At 54.8% G+C, this 21682-nt stretch overlaps 2 protein-coding genes across 14 annotated transcripts in view; one reads left to right on the top strand and one right to left on the bottom strand.

The window, feature by feature from the left end:
- Nucleotides 1-4331, top strand: part of CLSTN1 (calsyntenin 1) — a 77251-nt gene extending 72920 nt beyond the window's left edge. For all 4 annotated transcript variants that reach the window (XM_027975659.3, XM_027975661.3, XM_027975660.3 and 1 more), the window contains 5 exons: nucleotides 286-456; nucleotides 774-919; nucleotides 1913-2048; nucleotides 2327-2511; nucleotides 2798-4331. In XM_027975659.3, coding sequence (XP_027831460.1) covers nucleotides 286-456; nucleotides 774-919; nucleotides 1913-2048; nucleotides 2327-2511; nucleotides 2798-2992 — 833 coding nt within the window. In that variant the 3' untranslated portion in view covers nucleotides 2993-4331. The remainder of the gene's footprint in view (nucleotides 1-285; nucleotides 457-773; nucleotides 920-1912; nucleotides 2049-2326; nucleotides 2512-2797) is intronic.
- An 88-nt stretch (nucleotides 4332-4419) lies between these two features.
- Nucleotides 4420-21682, bottom strand: part of PIK3CD (phosphatidylinositol-4,5-bisphosphate 3-kinase catalytic subunit delta) — a 61230-nt gene continuing 43967 nt past the window's right edge. For 8 of the 10 annotated variants that reach the window (XM_042257276.1, XM_042257280.1, XM_060396507.1 and 5 more), the window contains 22 exons: nucleotides 18520-18692; nucleotides 15871-16099; nucleotides 15517-15746; nucleotides 14919-15098; nucleotides 14458-14607; nucleotides 13906-13995; nucleotides 12717-12938; nucleotides 11973-12069; nucleotides 11750-11880; nucleotides 11216-11266; nucleotides 10955-11122; nucleotides 10692-10813; nucleotides 10350-10493; nucleotides 10080-10179; nucleotides 9740-9918; nucleotides 9529-9641; nucleotides 9242-9320; nucleotides 8320-8487; nucleotides 7449-7572; nucleotides 7155-7300; nucleotides 6814-6946; nucleotides 4420-6150 (listed from right to left, as the gene is read on the bottom strand). In XM_042257276.1, the coding sequence (XP_042113210.1) occupies nucleotides 6013-6150; nucleotides 6814-6946; nucleotides 7155-7300; nucleotides 7449-7572; nucleotides 8320-8487; nucleotides 9242-9320; nucleotides 9529-9641; nucleotides 9740-9918; nucleotides 10080-10179; nucleotides 10350-10493; nucleotides 10692-10813; nucleotides 10955-11122; nucleotides 11216-11266; nucleotides 11750-11880; nucleotides 11973-12069; nucleotides 12717-12938; nucleotides 13906-13995; nucleotides 14458-14607; nucleotides 14919-15098; nucleotides 15517-15746; nucleotides 15871-16099; nucleotides 18520-18660 (3135 nt within the window). In that variant the 5' untranslated portion in view covers nucleotides 18661-18692 and the 3' untranslated portion in view covers nucleotides 4420-6012. The remainder of the gene's footprint in view (nucleotides 6151-6813; nucleotides 6947-7154; nucleotides 7301-7448; nucleotides 7573-8319; nucleotides 8488-9241; nucleotides 9321-9528; nucleotides 9642-9739; nucleotides 9919-10079; nucleotides 10180-10349; nucleotides 10494-10691; nucleotides 10814-10954; nucleotides 11123-11215; nucleotides 11267-11749; nucleotides 11881-11972; nucleotides 12070-12716; nucleotides 12939-13905; nucleotides 13996-14457; nucleotides 14608-14918; nucleotides 15099-15516; nucleotides 15747-15870; nucleotides 16100-18519; nucleotides 18693-21682) is intronic. The other 2 variants (XM_042257285.1, XM_027975658.2) reach the window with 2 other exon arrangements.

Consider the following 21682-nt stretch of genomic DNA (forward strand, 5'->3'; position numbering starts at 1 on the left):
TTGAGAGGATGGAGACCAGGGCAGGGGATACAGTTGGGGGATGTTCCTGCTGGCTGGCAGTCCCAGCAGGACAGACTGCCCCCCATTCTCAGGCCTTCTCACTATTCATTCAGCCCTCCTTAGACGCATAAAACACCCCCAACTCTTGAAAGTGACTGTCCTGTACCTCCATCCATGGTCCCTAAAAGGGCTCTGTGAGTTTGCGGATGAGCAGGCGGGCCGTCGCTGTGACCCCCGCTCCAGGCTCTGCGGCCTCTGCTATTTCCGGTTGGGCTATTTTTGCAGTTCAAGAGTCACTGGTGTCGGAGGAGATCGTGCACGACCTGGACACCTGTGAGGTCACAGTGGAGGGAGAAGAACTGAATGGAGAGCAGGAGAGCCTGGAGGTGGACGCGGCCCGCCTGCAGCAGAAGGGCATCGAAATGAGCAGCTCTGACATGGGCGTGGTCTTCACAGGTGGGAAGAGTGACAGCTGGGAGCTGTCCTCCGCGCTCAAAACCTGGAGGGAGCCCTAGAGGGGGCGGGAAGGGAGAATGTTGACTGGGCTGAGCGGTGGCTACTGGCTTCCAGATGGGGAGGGGAGGGCAGCTCTGCCTGGTGCCGCATCCCCATAAAGGGTGGACGTCTGGGCACGTTATGGCACACGCCCTTCAGCAGGGGGAGATACCCCGCAGTTGGACAGCCAGGCGTGGCTGAGTGCCTTGGGAACCGCCTGCATTTGCCTGCGGCCTGTGTTCCTAACCTCCACACTGCTGTCTCCTCCTCGCTTGCAGGTGTTGACACCATGGCCAGCTACGAGGAGATCTTACACCTCCTGCGCTATCGGAACTGGCACACCAGGTCCTTGCTTGACCGCAAGTTCAAGCTTGTCTGCTCTGAGCTGAATGGTCGCTATGTCAGCAATGAGTTCCAGGTGGAGGTGAGAGCTGGCCTCTGCAGAGAGAGGCCAGTGGCGTGGTGACTCAGCATCCCGCTTAAGACCCTGATGTTTGCAAATTCTATTTCCAGGGCATTTGTAGTGGTCACTGTTGGGGTTCATTGGGGGGTGGGTCACCTTTTCCAGTCGGGGGTGGGGCTGCTCCAGGCTAGACCTGCACAGGTTTAGGGTGACAGGTTGTACATGGGGTGAGCTGGGATCCAGCACGGTACCCCCTTCACAGGCTCCCTCAGCCTGAGACTTGGAGGGAGGTGGTCAGGATTGAGTGGCAGTTGATACCTTGGGCTGAGGAGCAAGGGTGTGTCTTGAGATCTAACACTGCTTTCGAAGGAGCAGTGCCCAGGATCCAGAGGTTATCTGCAGAGGCCTGGCCCTGCTAGGAGTGAATGCTCTGCCCAGGGCAGGACTGCCTTGCGAGGAACATGGGCGTGGTGACTCTGGCCCAGGTGGCCACTCTGACATGTCTAGTGTCACTCAGAGCTTCTGTGCCCCAGAGGAGTGAACCAGAAGTTATTCTCAGCAGTTGAGCCCTTGCACTGTGACCCCACAGCCCCAGAATTAGACTCACAAGGCTGAAGAGTCCACGAGGGTATTCTCTGAGCCGAGGGTAGCGGATTTGAAAGAAAAGAAAGCCTGTGATTTGTCCTCTCTCATGTGGCTGTGATTTTGAGAAAAGAGGGACATGGTCTGTGCCCAGGCTTCTCAGACGACCCGAGGTAAAGGGCCACTGGTGGTGCTGTGCCTTCTCCAGTCTGTTGTGGATGAATTATTTTATTAGGCACAATAAAAATGAGTTATTACAAGAGGAGGCTTTTTCTTGGCTGTGTGACAACATCAGATCATTACAACACCCTCCTTGGCTTCTTCTGTCCTTTTCTCTGCCCACCAGCACCCATCCAGGGCCCACTTTGGTGGTGCTGGTCAAGTGCATGTCCATTCCCCAGACACATCCGGGCTGCCTTTCCATTTCTGCAGGTGAATGTCATCCACACGGCCAACCCCATGGAGCACGCCAGCCACATAGCCGCCCAGCCGCAGTTCGTCCATCCCGAGCACCGCTCCTTCATTGACCTCTCTGGTCACAACCTGGCCAACCCCCACCCGTTTGCAGGTAGGACTGTGCTGCCCTGCCCCAACTCCTGCTGTGAGCTCAGCACCTGCTTCCGCCTGGCTCAGAACAGCCACTGGCCAACCCAGCTTTTATTCCCCATCACACAAGGAAACTGGAGCACAGACAAGGCAGCAAGGGGCCAAACCGCTGCACTAAGCATTTTCTCAGAGATCTGTCTGTTCTCTGGGGGCTGATGGAGCCAGCAATAGGGAGGCCCAGGGCACACGGGCCCAGGACGGGTTCTGTCATCACAGCCGTCCTGTCTCCTCTCACCCCAGTCGTTCCCAGCACTGCCACCGTCGTCATTGTGGTGTGCGTCAGCTTCCTGGTTTTCATGATCATCCTGGGGGTGTTCCGGATCCGGGCTGCACACCAGAGGACCATGCGGGACCAGGACACCGGGAAAGAAAACGAGATGGACTGGGACGACTCTGCCCTGACCATCACCGTGAACCCCATGGAGGTAGGTGTGGGGCTCCTCATCCACCCCACCCCCCCCCCCAACCCCACCCCCGACGATTCTGTGCTTGTGTGGTCCTTACCACAACCCTGCAGTTAAAGTGAGGCCCATGGGGCCTGATACAGAGTCCTGGTCACACTGTGGGTGGTGACCAGAGCTGTTTCCCTTTGTCTGTGGTGAGGCTTCTTCCAGCCTAGTCTGGCCCCTCTGGCTGGGTCGTGGGATGTGACTCCCAGCAGTGGCTGGGGCTGGATTCAGCACCCGGTCAGTTGGGTCGTCCCTTTGTCAGACATACGAGGACCAGCATAGCAGTGAGGAGGAAGAGGAGGAGGAGGAAGAGGAGAGCGAGGATGGGGACGAGGAGGACGACATCACCAGTGCCGAGTCGGAGAGCAGTGAGGAGGACGAGGGGGAGCACGGGGACCCGCAGACTGCGAACCGGCAGCAGCAGCTGGAGTGGGACGACTCCACCCTCAGCTACTGAGCGCACCCCCCCCACCAGCCCCACCACCCTGTCTTCCTTCCTGCTTCCGGAGACTCTGCTGCCACCGCTGCCCACCCCCAGGGTCCATGATGTACAAAGTCATTCTGGCCAGTAGGTCTGCAGACCCTCCCCACCGCCAGTCTCTGCCCTGCTTGGTGTGTAGGCCCATAGGCTCCCTCCCCCGCCACCCCCCTTTCTCCCGCTCGCCGGGATCGCTCTTAAGTTATGTGAGGAGCTGATGCTCGTTCAACTCCAGAAAAGCTGCAGTGACTGGACTCCTTGACAAAGAGTTAGAATTGCTCACTCCCACCTGGTAATCCTTTCTTCTTTTTTTTAAAGTTTTTATTTTTCCACACTAGTGCATGTATAAAATGGCAGAATGGGGCTAATATGTAGATGATAAACTGACTTTTTAATATTTTGTAAATAAACTGGGATTCCTTGTGTCTTTTGTGCTAGTATAACCCAGGGCTGGATGCAAAGTGAAGTGGGGACACTGAGCGTGGGAGGGACCGAGACCCCCCTGATCCCCACCTCCCACCCCCACCCAGGACAAGGAGACAGGCACAAAACTGTGCTGCCTGGCAGGAGGGGACCGGGCCAGGGACCCCTCTTCAGAGGCTAGAAAAGGTCAGGTCTTTTCTTTGGGATTCTACCCATTTCTGATTTGGCAGAGGGCTGAGGGGAGCTGGGGTCCCTGGCTGTGTGTACTCGCTTCTCCGAGGACCAGCAGCTCCTCCCGGAGGTGCAGCTTTGGGGTCTGTACCAAATAGATGTAGTTTTCCTTGCTGGTGAGAGTATGTTGACCGTCCAGATGGTGCAGACCCCTCTAACTGCTTGGTTTGGAGACAGCAACAGGCCTAGGGGAATCCATACTCAGAACCTTGCTGAAATGACGCCCAGTGGCCAGAGGGCAGCACTCCATTCCCAAGCAACTGCTGTGCCCCCTCCTCCCAGAGCCCGCCCCAGGGATACAACCCACGCCCAGTAGGTGGTGAAAGGAGAGAACAGCAGTCAGGAGCTAAAACCCTACAGCACTTGGTTTTTAATGTACATGTAAAATTTTAGATTTCTAAAACTGGGAGAAAATAATTTTGAACACTACGCTGTGATCATAACCGCTAGTCTCAAGGACACTGCCAGCTGTCCCGTGTCATGTGTGGCCACCCCTCCATGTACTGTCACTGTAGCTGCTCTGTTTAGACCGTGGGTAAATGCCAATGCAGAGACAGGACTGTTCTCGCGCTGTCTGTAGCGGCCGTGGTATCACTTTTCAGATGTGTATATTGACAATAGGTCAGAAAGTGTATACATACAATAAAGTCTGGTTCTAACTCCAGCGGGAGAGCGGCTTTTCTTTGGTCTCATTTTCATATGAATCCTACATTCCCTTGGTTTCTTTCTGAGCGAAGAACATAACATACAAAGGCTTTTGTTTCTTTTAATCTGTTTTTACCTCTCACTTCAAGGTTTCAGATTACTGGTCTGAACCTTCATCAGTTACGTCGAACTCACCTTCCACATACAGAAACATCAAATGGTTTTAAAAAAAAAACATAGAAAATACTTTTCTTGCTGGGCACACAGGCCATGCATCCAAACCAAACATTGCTGTGTATACACAGTGTGCTGTCCATGCCAGGAAGAACAGACATTTAAATAAATAGACAGATGTACACTCAGCTTTTCCTATTCCCAGACAGGTGAGGTGGGTGTGATGAATTCAGCACTTAGTTGGGAACCAGGGTCTGGTCAGTGGAGCTTTGTGGGTGGCATGGATTTCTAGGGCCAATGCGGCTCAGCCACCTCTAATGAACAGAGAAACAGGCTAGTTCCCTGGGCTCTTCTGGAAGCTGTGTGCTTGGGCTGTTGAGAGGACAGTTACCTCTGGCACTGCTGAGCTTTGCAAGGCCATTGAGAGGTAAGTGGTGTTGCCTTGTGGGTCCCCAGTAAGCTGCTGATTCCATTATGCCCACCCGTGGGGTACTGGAAACCCAGATTCTTAGCCCTGTCTCCAGAGTTAGCTCCAAAAGGCCGACAGAGGCCCAGGGACCTGCATTCCTGAAGCTCCTCAGATGTACCCAAGGCTGAGCCTGAACCATTTTCTGGTTAAGTACTGTCCGAGGAAAAGATGCCCCCACACCCCTGACTCATGCCTCTGCTACCTAGGTCCACGGAGCAGAGTCTCAAAAGTGAGTGTTTCGGAGAGGAGGTAGGTCTTTCACTACCTAAAACCTGCTTTGGGGGAGAGAGGTTACATACAATTGCACCAGCTTGCCTCTTGATCCATGACCAGGGTGAGCTCAGTCAAGCTCTCGTCTTTCTAATGTGGCTTGAGAACCAGTGTGCGCTCTACTAATGGGGGCTAGGGCCATCCCCCCACCTTCACCCCGAGCTACAGAGGTCAGTAAGTAGTTGGGTTACTTTTTTTTCTTACCCGCAAACAAAATCGCTTTACAGCAGAGATGAGAATTCCCGTATCCAGAAGTACCCTCCCTGAATCTGGAGGGCACCCAGGCTGCCTCTGGGAACTGCCCAGAACTCAGTCAGTGGAAAGCACGCAGGTGGAGGTGGTGAGCAGGCGTGGGCGCCCTGTCTGGACCGCCAGGCGTGGACACGTGTGCAGCGCAGTGGGAGCCTGGGGAGGAGACAGCCCTCGCGCAGGAGAGAGGAGTCTTGGCTGGCTCCAGATCCACCAGCTGGAAGACTTGAGGTTACAGACCCTCGGCAAGATGCAGCCTGAGGTGTGTGGCTCACAGTGTCTTCCCATCAAAGCCCAGGGCTCTGATGGGCACGCGGAGGACAGCGCCCCGCCCCTGCTCTAGGGTACATTTCTATGGCTGTTCAGTTCCTGCAACATTTCAAGTCATAAATAAATAACCAGTGTAAACAAAAGGCAGTCGTGTAGGTTCTTTCCCAAGGATGCAGTCCAACCTTTTGGCCCTGGAGGGTAGCTGAGGGTGCTCGCCTCCCAAGACTGACAGTTTGCTCGTCTCCAGGCGCAGGGCTGGGAGGGGCTATTATTGCCTGTTATCTTTGGACACGTTGTGGGCCAGCCAGTTCACTTTGGTTTTCCAGCTTTCCCGGAGGGCTTCATTAAACTTCACTCGGAAGTGCTTCAGAGCCTCCTCCTCCGTTTTCCCCAATGCCAGAGAATCCTGGGGCAAAATCAAAGGAATGGGTGTCCCCTTGATGGGCTGGGCCCTGCTCAACAGGGACCCCTGCCCTCCTGCACCTCTGCCCTCTCTGGGCAGGTAACACCCCCTCCTCACAGAGGAGTCAGGAGAGCACCCCACAACATCTCTCTGGGGAAGAGCTTCTTCCTTCTGACCCCAAACCAAGGAAGCCCCCCAACCCATCCTCAAAATAAGATGTCAGCTTGTGCCAGGAGGTCTTGGCCCCAAATCCCCATGTGGACAGGACCTGGCCTTCTCCCCTGGAAGCTGGCCGGAGGAGGAAGCAGGGGAGCCGCTGCATCCCGGGAACTGGGCACCAAAGAGAACACCAGACGGGCTGTGGCCCCACCGCCCTGCACTCCCCACCCCAGAGTCTCACAGACTGGAAAGACACAGGAAGGAAAAATATCTTTTAACTACAGAGGGAACCCGCCTGTGCAAGTGGAAATACCCTCAGCCTGTGGAGGACGGGCGGGTGGGCCAAAGGAGGTACCAGCAGAACACGGGCTAATGCCGGCTGCTTCCTGCCAGATCCAGGTCCCAGGCTGATGGGCCCTGTGGGTCCATCACACCTGGGGGTTGGGGGGCCCCAGGAAGTTGGGCTCCCTGGTCTCCTGCCCGGTGGGGCCCTGCCCTGGCCTTTACCTTGAGATACTGGATGTCTTTGGAGCAGCTGAGCTCAGGCAGGCCTGCCGCCCGCATCAGGGCAAAGAGGTGGAGGAAAAGGAGCCCATGGCGCCGCAGGATGGTGTAGGCCGTCTCACAATAGCCCCGGAACCTGCGGGGAGAGGCCGGGGAGGGGGTTTTGGGTCCTCCTGGCCACTTCCACCCAAGCCAGCCAGCCGGCCAGCCTACTCTTGCCCTGGAAAGAGCCATGTACACAAAGCCCCAGCTTCCTCTAACCCACCCCCAGCACTGTCCCTTCCAGGGATGAGCTGACTCCACCTGGGGCCCCCAGCACCACGAGGGGTCTGAGGCACTCCCACCTTTCAAACTTCTCACTATTATTCGTCTTCCCCTGCTGGATCACGTGGACAAAGTCATAGGTGAGGATGAACGGGACCCGCTCACGGTTGATTCCAAACTTGGTCTTGAAATTCCCCAGAAAGTGGCCGAAATCAATGTGGAACAGCTGAGGGGAGGGGAGAGCAAAGACCGAAAAGGAGTCAGAAAGGAGGGTGCCTGGCCCAAAGGAGCTGGGAGGGTTTGGAGGGGGTTCTGCCGGTAGCTCTGTGCAGAGCAGAAAGGCCAGGGCCTGGGGCCAGCCAAAAGGCACCCACCTGCCCGTTCTCTCGGATCATGATGTTGTCGCTGTGGCGATCGCCGATGCCCAGCACATAGGTGGCCACACAGTAGCCAGCACAGGAGAGGGTGAACTCCTCAATGGCTCGATCCAGGGCCTCCCTGGGGTTGGGGAAGGAAACCATGGCCACGCCACTTTGCAGCTTCTTCTACTAAGTCCTTGTCCCCTTCCCTCTACTCTGGCCTTGTGACTTGCTTGCACAAATGGAACATGGAGGAAGTGATGCTGGGCGCATTCTGGAGCTGGGTCCTTAAGGCACTTTATGGCTCCTGAACCTTCTTCACTGCCACAGAGTGAAGCTAAGGCAAGAGAGGCCCCAGATGCGCCACCCTCCAGGCAAATCAAGCTACCTGATGAGATTAGCTACTTGAGTGATTCCAGCAGAAGAACCACTCAGCTGAGCCAGCTCAAGTTGCAGATTTGTGACTTATGCTCCTGAAGTTTGGAGGCGAGGGAACGCTTCCCAGGTGGTGCTAGAGGTAAAGAAACTGCCTGCCAGTGCAGGAGACATAAGATCCCTGGGTCAGGAAGATCCCTGGAGAAGAGTATGGCAACCCACTCCAGTATTCTCGCCTGGAGAATCCCATGGACAGAGTAGCCTGGTGCAGATATGACTGAAGTGACTTAGCAGCAGCAGCAGCAGCAAAGTTCAGAGTGGTTGTTACATGGCAGTAACTAACCTATACCTATGGGAACAGAGACTTGCCCCACCTCTCAACAGTGTCTATGGGATGGTCCTCGGCTGAGCAAGAAGCCCCAGAGACTGTCACAAGCCCTTCTTGCCTTTGATTCCCAAACTCCACCCCTTGGGAAGGAGAGGGTGTCTGTCCCGAGGGCCCAAAACCTACCCCGGGTTCTTGGACTTGAGCCAGTTGAGCAGAGCATCCTTATTGAAGGCGGCCGTGGCCGCCATGTTGCTCTTGTTCAGCTGGATGTTGGCAATGGTGTCCGAGTGAAGCACCACCTCAATAAGGCCTGTGCGGTCCCCAGTGGAGAGGCAGCCGTAGGGGGTCATCCTAGCCGGGTGGGAGGAGGGGCAGGCAGACATAGTGGTCAAGGGCTGTCCCAAGGGCTGTTTGACCCTGAGGAGCTTAACCCACAAAAGCCAAAGGAGATGCTACTCAAGTTGCTGCAAAAGAGGAGGTGCTGGGGAGGAGCCCTTGATTCCCAGGGCTCCAGGGAAAGTTCCTTAGAGAGGTCATACCAGAACCCAAGATGCAGAGAGGAAAAGTCAGCACCTTGGCTAAGCCCATGTTTGTTCAAAAAGAAAAATCCCCATGACTGGATGGAGAAGATGGAGCAGAAAGCCAGGGATGCTGGGGGGCAAAGGAAACCATAGAGGGAGACAGGTGCCACTGGCCAGGGCTGGCATTCTCTATCCTCATCCTGTGGCCCTATTGCCTCCCTGACCCTGAGTTTTAAACTGGTCCCTCTGGGTGGCTTAGTGGTCAAGAATCCGCCTGTCAATGCAGGAGACAGGGGTTCTATCCCTGGGTGGGGAAGTTCCCTTAAAGGGTGAAATGGCAACCCATTCCAGTATTCTTGCCTGGAAATCCCATGGACAGAGGAGCCTGGTGGGCTATAGTCCACGGGATCACAAAAGAGTTGAACATGACTTAGTGACTAAACAAAAACAACAAAATTCTTCTTAGACCAGCCAGTCTTATTTCAGGTTGAGGCAGTCATGTCAGCTTTGACAGGGGACCCCTGCAACAGGATACAGTCCTAGGCCTGGCACGGGCACACGTGGATGACTGGAAGGCCTCTCACCTCAGGTCCAAGCCCTCCTGCTTCCACAGAATGTCCATGAGCTGGATCATCTGCAGGGTCAGCATGTCCTGGCGGAGGTCTGCACAGTCGCCCCGGGGAGGAACAGCATGAGTTTCCAGTGGGTTTACCAATCCCAGCCATGCCCAGGCCCCCGAGTCCCGGGACTCTGTCTTTTCCTCAGCTCACCTTCCAGGAGTCCTCCACCCCCAGCAGGGTCCCCCTCCCCACCCAGGGCAGTATGGCAGGGTGTGTGGAAGCCATGGCCTCCCTGGGGCCCGCCTGCTCACCGTCCCCATTCTTAAAGATGATGCCCACGGTGCCATCGCTGCCTGCCTCCTCGTTGCTGTACATGACCCACAGGGGTTTCATCTTGGAGTCCATGAAGGTGCACTGCTCCACGCTAAGGGGCAGAGAGCAGTCAGCAGCCGGCCCTCCCCAAGGCCTGGGGTTGGCGTGGGGTTGGGGGAGGGGAGGCCCTGGCCGGGGCCTGGGACTTACCAGACTTCAGCCAGCAGGGTGCTGGGGTCGAGTGGGGACTGCAAGTGGGAGAGGGCCTCCAGGTAGGTCTCCTGGCGCATGCACAGGTGCATCAGCTCCTTGGCCTGGGGTTTGGGGGTCTTCTGGGAGCACACTTTGACGAAGTCATTGAGGGCCTTCAGTTTGCTCAGTGCTTCCCCCTGGCCGGGAGGATGGGAGGGTGTCCTGTGAGGAGCAGGCTCCGAGCCGCTGCGGGGCCCACGGGGTTCTACAGCGATGGGGCATGGAGCTACTCTGCCTGGAAGCGGAGCTCAGGCGGGGTCATGGAGTGCAGGCTGGGTTGTGGGGTGCCACACCTCACCTGCTTCATCAGCACCTTCATGTGGTGGGTGCTGCCCCGGCAATAGGCTTCCATGATGAGGCCGAATCGCAGAGCCACCGACGGCACGTGCATCTCGGAGCTGGGGGGAGGAAGCAGGAGCTGAGCCTCGCCTGGAGGGGCCACACAGCCCCTCCCAGCCCTATAGGACCCGGCTGCCAAGGACACCCCGGCCGGCCAGCTGGTGGGAAACGGGAGGCCAGCAGGCAAGAGGCCCCTCCTCCCCGTGGCCTTGCAGGTGAGTCCAGCTACCGGAGGTGCCAGAAGAGGAAGTGGCCGATCCTGCGATTGGCCAGGGCCCGGTCCAGCAGAAATTTGGTCAGCTCGCAGTCGAGGTAGGACTCGTACTTGAGCACCTGCACCAGCTGCAGCAGGTACTGGAAAAGCTCGTCGTCCCTGCAGAGAAGGGAGGCCGGCTGGGGCCTGGAGCTCCGCGTCTTGGGAGAGGGTCTGCGGCTGGCGAGGGGGCGGGGCTGGGGCGGGAGGCCCGCCTCACCTGAGCAGACCCCTAGGGCAAGTCTCCACCCGGTGCCTAGGCCCAGGGCGGTGGGGGCCAAGCTGCCCTCTGAGGATGAGGAAGCCCGCGGGACTCACGTTAGTTTCCGCAGGGACTTGATGGCGAAGGAGCCCACGTGGCGGTCGGGGAAGCTGAAGTCTAGCAACTCCAGGGCGCTCAGAACCGGCAGTTCAGGCCAGGAGCAGAGCAGGTAGAGCATCTGGAGAAGGATGCGAGCGGTCAGGGAGGGAGCGAGGGCTGCGTCTGGCTCCAGGCCCCGCCCCTCCCCGCCTCCGCCCCGCCAACCCCGCCCTTCCTGGGCTCCGCCCCCTCCCCTCCCGGCCCCGCCCCCACCGCCCACCTGGGCCACGTCCTCGTGTTTGTTCCACTTAGTGACCAGCAGCAGCCGGGCTAGAGCCTCGGGAAAGTGCTCCTGGATCTCGTGCCGCATCTTCCACACCAGGTCCTTCTCGTGCTCGTACAGTTCCCCGGAACCCCGCCGCTCCAGGATCTCCCGCAGCTGCAGCTGCTGAGGGGCACAGGCGGGGCGGGGTTGGGGTGGGGGGCCAGTGGTGAGGGCTGCAGCCAGGTCCACACCCACCGCCCACGGCCCCCAGCTCACCTCCTCCTCCGTGAAGCGTCCGTGCTCTCCAAGCCGCCCCAGCTCCAGGATCTGCAAGTGACCCTGATATCAGCAGTGCCCCTGGGGCCTGGGAGAGCCTGGGGGGCCCCTGGGAGTCGGTGTGAACACCTTGGCACTGCTGCCTTCGTGGCGAGTGACCCTCAGTGGTGGGGATCATCCCGCCCACTACAGGGCGTTTAGCAACATCCCTGGCCTCCACCCATGACATGCCAGGAGCATCTCCCAAGCTAGGTTTAACAACCAAAATTGTCTCTGGACATTGCCGGAAGTCCCCTGAGACGCCAAGTGGCCCCAGTTGAGAACCACCACTCTAGGGCACGTGAGGACTCCAGACAGTCAAGGAAGCCCTCAAATGTGTGTGGGGACCCAGCCCCCAGCCCTGGGCAATTCACAGGGTGCAGGGACCATGACCTGGGTGCCCCAGAGGCAGGGTGGGAACAGCTCATCTTTAGCCTTGAGGTTTCTGGGCAGGGTGGGCCCTGGACCCCAAATGGCGAGGACCCCCTCACTGACCTTGTCCAGGGAAGGGTAGTATACAGGGTGAGGGGCCACCTCGGGGAGAAAGATGACCAGGGCGGCTGCACTCTCAGTGTTGGGGTTACTCCTCACGGTCCCACAGGGGTTCAGTAGCTCCCCTTTCTCGTCTGGACACAGGGACAGACGGAGTTGCAAGGGGAATGCTGCCACGTCCGGACACACCCCACACTCCCACCTCTCCCTCCTGGCCTGGGCCCACCTGGGACAGAGGGCCACATGTAGAGACAGCGCTCGCCTGTCTTGAGCTGGTCCTTGTAGTCAAACAGCATGAGGTTGGCCCAGGCAATGGGGCAGTCCTGGGAAAGAAGCCGGGTGGGTCAGGGCCAGCCGCCCCAAAGGCCTCTGTTTGCTCAACTGCAGGATGGTTCCAGTCAGGCCACGCTGCCCTGCCATCACCCAGACTCCCTATGAGGCAGCCTGCAGGGTCAGCCACATTGATTTCCTACTGCTCCCAGATACATCCCACCCTTGGCTTCTTGAGAAAGCCTCACACACAACATAGCAGCCCCAGAGAGCTGCCCCTGGTCAACCAGTGAGTCAGTGCAGTTCGGTGGCCAGTCACAGCCTGGTCCTGGTGACTCAGTGCTCGACCACCACTCCATGCCCAGCTGGCTGCTGACTCAGGCTCCCTGCTCCCTGGGAGGACACTGAGTTTTTCCTTCCACCCCAGGGAGAGGTCTCTGGGTTCCCTCAAGGATCAAAGGCCCAGGTCTAGATATCCCGAGCACCCCTGCTCATAAGCCCAGGATTCCAGCACCATCACACAGCAGGTGGTGGCCAGTGGGGTGATGGGGAGGAGGCCGGGGTCTGCAGGCCCACCCAGACCCCATTCCCAGGATGCGTGCGTGCCAGCTGGGATGCTGGGGAGGGATGGGCAGCAGCACCAGGGGGCTGCAGGACAGGACCGGACCAGCAGGGAGTGACTCCCACAAGCTCCACCCACCGCCTTCTTGGACTTCTTCTTGGTGGAGCGGGCCTTCTTGGCCTTCTCGATCACGGCGTAAAGCGCGAAGCAGAGCCGGGCCATGCGGGGCAGGTCACAGATGTTGATGTCAAACTCCAGCCGCTGCTTCCACACGGGCTCCGAACATACGCTCACCTCTGAGCTGGACACTGTCTTGCATAGTGTCTCATTGCCATGGAAGAGCCCGGCCTGCACCACCAGCTGGGGAAGGTACACGCAGGTGACTGGTGGCAGAGGCCAGGCCCCTTCTCCCCATGCATGCTCCCTTCCTCCTAAGGCTCAAATATCTTCCTGAAACGTCTTCATTTCAAGTGGGCCTCAACCTCCCCCACCAGGTGCTTGAAGGCTGCCCTGGTTGTCTGAGGGGGGATGAGTGATGGGGAGCGGAGGGTGGTGTGAGCGCCTCCCCACTGACTGTGGGACCCTGGGGCAGGTTGCTGCTCTGCTTTGGGCCTCAGTTTCCCTATCGGGGCTCAGGAATTCCAGGGGTCCCTCTTGGTCAAGCACCCAAGAATTGCATGAGTCCCTCTAGACAGGGAAGGATTTAATGCCCCAACACCCTTCCTTGCGTCCTCCATCTGTGCTCTCACCCCCTCAGTCAGAAAGCTGCCTCCATGTACTCTTCCGTGATTCATCTACAGGAAAACAGACCTGCCCCGTATGTGAAGTTACCCCAACCAGAAAGTGTTCCCCAAAGAGCCCTGGCTTCGTTGGGCCTGGGTTTCCCATTCTGCAAATGGGATGAGAAAACCTGCATCTCACAGGCCATCTTGAGGTCAGAGGAGGCGGGCGTGTGAATGACTCAGAAGTGGGCCTGGCCCCCTGGATCACTGGAGCAGCTCTTCTTCTGTGTCCATCACCTCCCAGGCTCCACATCCCTGGGCTGGGCCGGGCCCTACCACCTCCACCAAAGTCAATACCCAGAACTCACTGGGCCTGGTTTCTGCGAATTGGCTTCTCTGGCTGGCCGGCCCACCCCCCTCCCCCTTTCCTGTTTTGAAGCCGCTCACAACCACCCCAGGCAGGGATGCTGGGTAATGTGGTCAGGTGGCTTTCGTGTGACCCCCCCCTCCCTTCTTCCTCTGCCACCCCTTCAGGCCACAGCCACCGTGTTTTTGCAGAAAACACACACTGCCTGTGCCCTTCCCAGCCAGGAGCCCACCCCTACCTTCATCCGCTCGTCGGCATTCACTTTGCTGCCCTGGATCAGCTCGATGTAGAAAGGCTGCTCCAGGGACCAGAGGGACACGGAGGAGGGCTGGGCGGGGTTGGGGGAAGAAGCGGGGAGTTAAGGCAGAGGAATTCAGAGGAGGTTGATGAGGCCTGTGGCCACTGAGGGTGGGGTGAGGGTCTTGCAGATTTACAGCCAGGTTCGGTACCTGCCCACAGCGCCATCCTTTACCAGAAAACCTGCCGTAGGGACACCTCCTTGGCCCCAAGGCCCCTGAGCTCTGCAGGGCACATAGTCCTGCCTACAGGGCAGGAAGCAGGAGGAGCAGGAAGAGAGGGCAGCTGCAGAGCCAGGCCTGGAGGCTGCCCTGGGACATCCAGACAGGCCCCCAACCCAGCTCGAAGGCCCAATTCTAAATCCTGAGCAATCAAAAGGCATGAAACTGGGCAGGAGACTGCTGGCCCACGGAGTTGCCCAATAGGCTTCAGGGTTGGACCACAGGTGGGAGGAAGGGCTAGTGGAAAGGGTAAGAGCAGGGTGCTGGCTCACCTTCTTCATGGGGATGGGGGGCGGTTTGGTGCGTGGCTTCTGGACTTGGGGGGCAGGGTTGCTCTGCTCGTCCCGCATGGCGAGGATGGAGGAGGAGTGCACCATGGTCAGGTGGGGGGTCAGCCCACTGTGCAGGCAGCTGCAGATGTACTGAGATGGGGGCACAGGGTGAGTGGCCCCAACTGTTCCCTGGACCACTGACTACCTGGGGAACCCCCCACGCTGACCACTGCTCATGCTAGGCCTTCTGGGGTGGGGTCTCTCCTCTGGCCCTTCCTGTCCCCACCCACCTCCGTTGTTTATGAGGAGAGCCAGTCCAACATGGGGACACTCTCACCGTGACCCCCAAGATCTGGCTTGCCGGGCTCAAGAGGGGCTGAGGAGCAGCTCCCCCACCGCTACCCCCCACCCTGGCAAGGGTTGTGGGAGCCCAGGAATCCCTCCCAGCACCCAGCCCTCACCTGGAACTGGCAGAGGGGGTAGCTGCCGTACAGGTACTCATGCTTGCCGTTCACCTGCAGTGTGTAGTCCTCAGGCTGCTCCACCAGCGGCTGCCGGAACACCGTGGCCTTCTTTCGGAGGGCGCAGGCCATCAGTGCCAGGGGCACATCCTTGGTGGATACCTGGAAGGTGAAGCTCTCCTAGGAGGAGGAGGGAGGGTCAGCCCTCCACACCTGCAGGGAGCCCACCGGGCACAGGGGCACATGCAGCAGGGGGGTCGGGGGCAGCGGTATGCGTGGCCCATCTGCGCGTATTAGGCACACCCTACCCCTCAACTGTGAGCTCTGTGAGGGCAGCCTCTGATGACAGCACGTGGCCAATACCAGGAAATATCTGATGGATATACATGAGCAGACTGAGGACCAAAGCCATCCGATCACTCTGCCTCTTGCAACTCTCCTGGTGGGAAGTTTGACTGTGCAATGGATACCCCACAAATACCATGCAATGTTGTTGGAAGGAGGGTGGATCTGGAGGGCTGGTGGGGGACTGGGAGTCTCCTAGGGGGACCAGGCAGCCTGCCTGCAGCACACAGGGCAGGCAGGAGCCTCAGCTCACCTCGCTGCCCTCAAACTTGACATTGACCAGGAGGGCCCGATTGGGGATGCGCAGGGTGCCCGGCCCCCAGCTCCGCGCTGAGGGCTCCAACTGCAGAGGGAAGCTGTACTGCAGCCAGGCCTCCCAGCCCAGCTGCTGCCTGCGGGCAGCCGCCTCCTCGCAGAACTGGCGCATCTTGCCTCGGAAGTCATTCACCTCCGGGTCTTGCAAGGAGTCAAACTCGTGGAGGCCTGAGAGGCAGGGAGCCAGGTCAGCGCCAGGATCAGGGGCAGGGTTGGGCGGGGTCGGGGTAGGGCCGGGGCGGGGCGGGGGCAGGCCCTGCCGAGGGAGGACCGCCCGGCCCCAGTAGGGCACCTTTGCCGATGAGCAGGCTGATCTGCGAGTTGATGAGCTTCTTCACGCGGTCACCTTCGCGGGCCACCAGCCGCAGGACAGGCAGGAAGGGCTGGATGTCGCAGAGCCGCCGCTGCTCGTCCTCCAGCTCCTGCTGCTCCGCCGTCTGGTTGACGCAGGTGAACACGTAGGCCTCAGGGTCACTGAGCATGTGGAAGAGCGGCTCATACTGGGCGCGGTGCCATAACACCTGGGAGGACAGTGGACCGTCAGCCCCGCCCCTAAGGTGGGCGGGACCATGGGCGGGGCCACAGGAGCCCAGGGCTGGTGGAGGCTGACAAGTAGGGGCAAAGGCAAGATCCCAGGACCACTACCCTCTCCACGTCTTGATCACTGACCACAGGGTTAGGGTCCATAGGGTCATTAGGAGTCCCTGACCCTGCCTTTCTATGAAGGGGTCAGGTAGGTGCTAACATCTGGAGCTGAGAGCGGGTCCTCAGGTCTCCCCTAGGCTACCCTGAGAGATGGCCAGCCAGACATGACCTCCAGGCATCCAGCTAATCACTCTGGAGCTCATCACCCTGATCTTTCAACGCTGGCCACTAATTCAGAAAAGTTTGACACAATGAGGGGACCCTAAACACCTCTGCTGGCTCTGCTCAGTGTGTGGCCTCGGGTGGAGGTGTTCCCAGGGTGCCAAGTTTTAGTGACAAGGTGCTCACCGCTGAGTCACAGAAAAGATGGAAAAGGAGAGAACGGCCCTAAAATTTTTCTCCCACGGGGGATGGATAATTATGCTCCATCAATGCAAAGGGACAGAACACAGATGTGAATGGAACCTAAGGATACTTGTACCAAGGGCACACAGGACTCCAAGATACAGCATTCAGTGGGGAGAAACCCCAAGCTGTAGAACAGTGAATGTCATTCAAACCCACTCCCATAAAAACAATAATAAATGTAATCATTACTACTAAAATAATAATTTTATTGTTATTAGAATAAAATAAATAATAATTTTATTATTCCCATAAAACAATTAATGAATGTATTACAGTAATTAATAATTACTGTAGACCAGGACTTGGCAAGCTACTGTTTGCCAAGTTATTGGAAGACAGCCATGCCACTTCACTCACATGCAATCTATGGCTGCTGCCACCCCAGAAAGAAGAACTGAGTAGTCGAGACAAACACCATATGGCCAGCAAAGCCCAGGATATTTACTATCTGGTCCCTGGTATAAATAAGAATATTAAGAAACTGAAATTGAATTGGGATATGAGGTGAGATTGCAGGGACTGATATGTTTTATATTTCTGTGGTGTTGGAATTTTAATAATGTGTCTGCAATACTGGAATTTTAATAACATGTATGTATAGCTCTGTAAGCAGAAAAATACAATTCACTTTGAAATGATATTTACATAAGGTTAATAACACGAAAAGATATAATGTTAACTCAGAAAAAGAATATAAAAATTCATAAAGAGAATAATCACAAAAAAACACTATATAGGAAAGAAAACAGGAAACAGCTAAAGTGTTAACTGTGGTTGTCTCATATGGCTGGATCATGGGTAATTCTTTTCCTTCTAACTTTTTCTTATTCTCCTAAATTTCAATGTGTCTATATACTTTTGAAAAGGGAAAAAACAAATTTAATTTTTATAGAAACACCCAGGGGGACTTCCTTGGTGGTCCAGGGGCTAAGACTCCATGCTCCCAATGCAGGGGGCCCAGGTTCAATCCCTGGTCAGGGAACTAGAGCCTGCATGCCGAAACTAAGACCCAGTATTTAAAAACATAAAGAAATAAACACCCAGGAAGGGAAGAGTAAAAAAAATTAAACAAAACTCAACTATGGTTCATTGTGTCTCTCCTTTTTTTTTCTTTTTTTTTGCTCCCAAGTGTTTTCAAATCTGGGACTAAGGCCTTATCCTCAGACAAGACCCATGAAGTCCCACCCTTTGCAAGTGGGATAAGCCCTTGGAAAGGTCACAAGACATCTGCCAAATACCATCCAGACGTTTTATCCTTTGACTCAGTAATCCACCATAAAAATGATTCAATAAAGCCAAAAACTATTTCCAAAGATGCTGTTGACTATGACGACAGCTCTGAAGACAAAAGACCAGTAAAACTCTTAGCCGTGGATGGGCTGTGGTTTCAAACACTAGGGCAGAGTCATGGAGAGAATGAAAGGCCCCCCTATGAACCAGGACCCCGGAGCTTTCACGGGAATCTAGGGAGGGACAACACGGCAACCCACTGTGGTATTCTTGCCTGAGAAATCCAGGGACAGAGGAGCCTGTTGGCCCACAGTCCATGGGGGTCATTAAGAGTCAGATATGACTGACCACGCATGCAATGAAAAGGGCAGGAGCTGAATTTGGAAAGATAGGTAGATTCTAAGTGTGGGTTTTAAAGAATTCTTGCACATTATTTTTATCTTTTAATTTTTTGGTGGGGGGGCCACACTTTGAGGCTTGCAGGATCTGAACCCAGGCCCCAGGCAGAGAAAGCTCAGAGTCCTAACCACTGGACCTCAAGGGAATTCCCATATCTTTAAAAATTCATAGCAGAGGATCTCAAATCTGAGACTGCTAGACTTTTTCTGTCTCTCTGAGTTCTAAGCTCTGAGGACTAGTTTTAAGGTCAAGATCATACCTTCTTGATAGTGCTGAGGTTGGCATTTCGGGACACAGGGAAGTTCAGATAGACCCCCGTGGGCAGCAAGAAATCAACTGCCACATTCTGATTCTCCTCCTTGGTCCAGAATTCCATGGGGCAGTCAACCCCGGGGGGCATCCTGCTTTTTCACTTCTCGGATACCAGTCGTCCTGCAAAGGAAGAAAAGCATAGTGAGGCCCTCAGGTATGCTGAGTGAGTCCTTTAAAAGGACCCTTTGAAAACACGAAGTCAGGACCTCTGCCAGCAGGAGGCTCAGGATGGCGTCCCAGCCAGGAGGTACCTTGTGGCTCCTGCTGCCTGAGGTCACTGTCTAGGCTGAGCAGCCTCTTATCACAGGCGGGTACTGTATCTGCCTCCCTCACGGCAGTGCCTCCAGTTTAAGACACCAACAGGACTTCCTGGAGTAGGAAATGGAAACCCGCTCCAGTATTCTTGCCTGGAGAATCCCATGAACAGAGGAGCCTGGCAGGCTATAGTCCATAGGGTTGCGAAGAGTCGGACACAACTGAGCATGCATACAGGACTTCCCTGGTGGCCCAGAGGTTAAGAACTGCCTGCCAGTACAGGGGACATGGGTTTGATCCCTGGTCTGGGAAAACCCCATATGCCACATGGGGCCACAACTACTGAGCCCGGGCACTCTAGAGCCTGTGCTCTCCAACAAGAGAAGCCACTGTGACGAGAAGCCTGTGCACCGACCCCGCTCTCCGCAACAAATTGAGAAAATCTGCGCGCAGCAATGAAAACCCAGCACAGCCCAAAACAAATAAATAAATAAAAATTATGAAAAGACACCAACAAACCCATGCCAAATCATTTTTCCCAAGAACACACACATGGGAGACCTCGTCATGGCTACTAGCCGGCAAAGATGGAAAATGGCAGGATCACCAGGCAGACAACCCTGGATTTGAGAAGGATCTAAGACCAAAGTTCTTCGAAATTTTACGACCAGAAACCAAGCAGCTTTGACCATCAAACAAGCTGTTGAAATATCTTGAAGTGAAGTGAAAGTTGCTCAGTTGTGTCTGATTCTTGGCTACCCCGTGGAGCGTAGCCCACCAGACTCCTCTGTCCACGGAATTCTCCAGGCAATAATACTGGAGTGGGCTGCCATGCCCTTCTCCAGGGATCTTCCCAATCCAGGGATCAAATCCAGGTCTCCTGCTTTGCAGGCAGATTCTTTACGGTTTGAGCTACTTGGGAAACCATACCAAACTCCCTCTCTAGCAAGTAACAAAATGTTACAGACACAATTAGAGGTCTCTGAGTCTCTACCCTATTCTGGTTACCACCACCTGGATTCTTGTTGTTTACAGTTTCCATGCATGTTTTTATCCTTTTATTAGACTAAAATGTATCCACAAATGAGTCCTAATATTTTCCATGCTTTCAAAGCATTGTATGATTTGTGAGCCTTCTGCACCTTGTTTTTGCCGCCCAGCATTGCAATCTAGATTTCTGCATGCTGATACATGTAACTCTAATTCACTCATTTTAACTCCTGGGTGATTTTTCACTGTATAAATAAACCACAATTTATTTCCTCCCCCCTTCTTTTGTTAAGGAACTTCGAGGTTTGTGTCTATTTATTTGGTTATTACATATTATGCTACAATATATATTCTTGCACACATCTCCTTGTGTATAAGTGAGAGTCTTGGTGAATGTTCTCTAAGAAAAATATAACTTGAGCTACATGTGTAATGTCAAAGTTACTTTTTTAAAAAAGTAAAAAGACACAAATAAAATTAAGTTAGTAATCTATTTTATTTAACCCACTATATCCAAACTGAGGGGCTTTCCAGGTAGCACCATTGGTAAAGAATCCACTTGCCAATGTAGGGGACACAAGAGACATGGGTTCTGTCCCTGGGTCCGGAAGAGCCCCTGGAGGAGGAAATGGCAACCTGCTCCAATATTATTGCCTGGAAAATTCCATGGACAGAGGAGTCTGGAGGGCTATAGTCCATGGAGTTACAAAGGGTCAGACACGACTGAGTGACTGATTATGCATGCATCCAAACTATGGTCATTTCAATGTTATCAGTATAGAAAAATTACTAAGATAGTTTACCTTTCTTTGGTGTTAAGTGTTTGAAATCTGGAGTGTATTTTACACTCACAGCACAATTTGGACAGTAGGTTTTCATTAGAAATATTTCATTTGTATGTAGATTTCATACAACTTACAGGTTAAAACTCCTCCTACAATGCAGGAGACCTGGGTTTGATCCCTGGGTTGGGAAGATCTCCTGGAGAAGGGAATAGCTACCCACTCCAGTATTCTGGCCTGGAGAATTCCATGGACTGTATAGTCCATGGGGTTGCAAAGAGTCAGACATGACTGAGCAACCTTCACTTTCACAGGTTAAAAATGTAGGCTCATCAACTCAAGTTGTTCCAAGTACACTTAAGTTTTCCAATAACTGAATTAAGTATGAATTATTACATTTAAATGAATTAAACAAAGTGTTTAAAAATTCCATTCTTAACTTACACTCTCCACATTTCAAATGTTCAAGAAAGAAACGTGGCTGGTGGCTGCCATATTATACAGCACAGGTGATGGGTAGATGCCTAAGAGTGGAACTGTCAGATCATAAGTATAATCTATGACAAGGGGTAACCACATCTTTAACTTTGTAATCTCCATATCTTAGTTAGCACTTGGCATTGTCCAATTTTCTCATTTCTGCCAAGCTGGTGGGCACAAAATGCTCTGTTTTAATTTGCATTTCTCTAATTATCTATAAAATGTTTACCTTCTGCAAGTAACAGGCTTATAAACTTCTCCCTTCTTTGTCTGTTGCTATTGTTGTTCATTAGAAAAGACCCTGATGCTGGGAAAGATTGAGGGCAAGAGAAGAAGGATGGGATGGTTAGATAGCATCACTGACTCAATGGACATGTGTTTGAGCAAACTCCGGGAGATAGTGAAGGACAGGGAAGCCTGGAGTGCTGGAGTTCTTGGGGTTGGACACGACTTAGCAACTGAACAACAAATTGTTGTTTAGTACCTAACCTATATCTGACTCTTTTGTGACCCCATGGACTGTAACCTGCCAGGATCCTCTGTCCAGCTATTTCACAGACAAGAACAGTGGAGGGGGTTGCCATTTCCTTCTTCAGGGGATCT

This window comes from Ovis aries, chromosome 12 (assembly GCF_016772045.2).
Source record: "Ovis aries strain OAR_USU_Benz2616 breed Rambouillet chromosome 12, ARS-UI_Ramb_v3.0, whole genome shotgun sequence".
Lineage (NCBI taxonomy): Eukaryota > Metazoa > Chordata > Mammalia > Artiodactyla > Bovidae > Ovis > Ovis aries.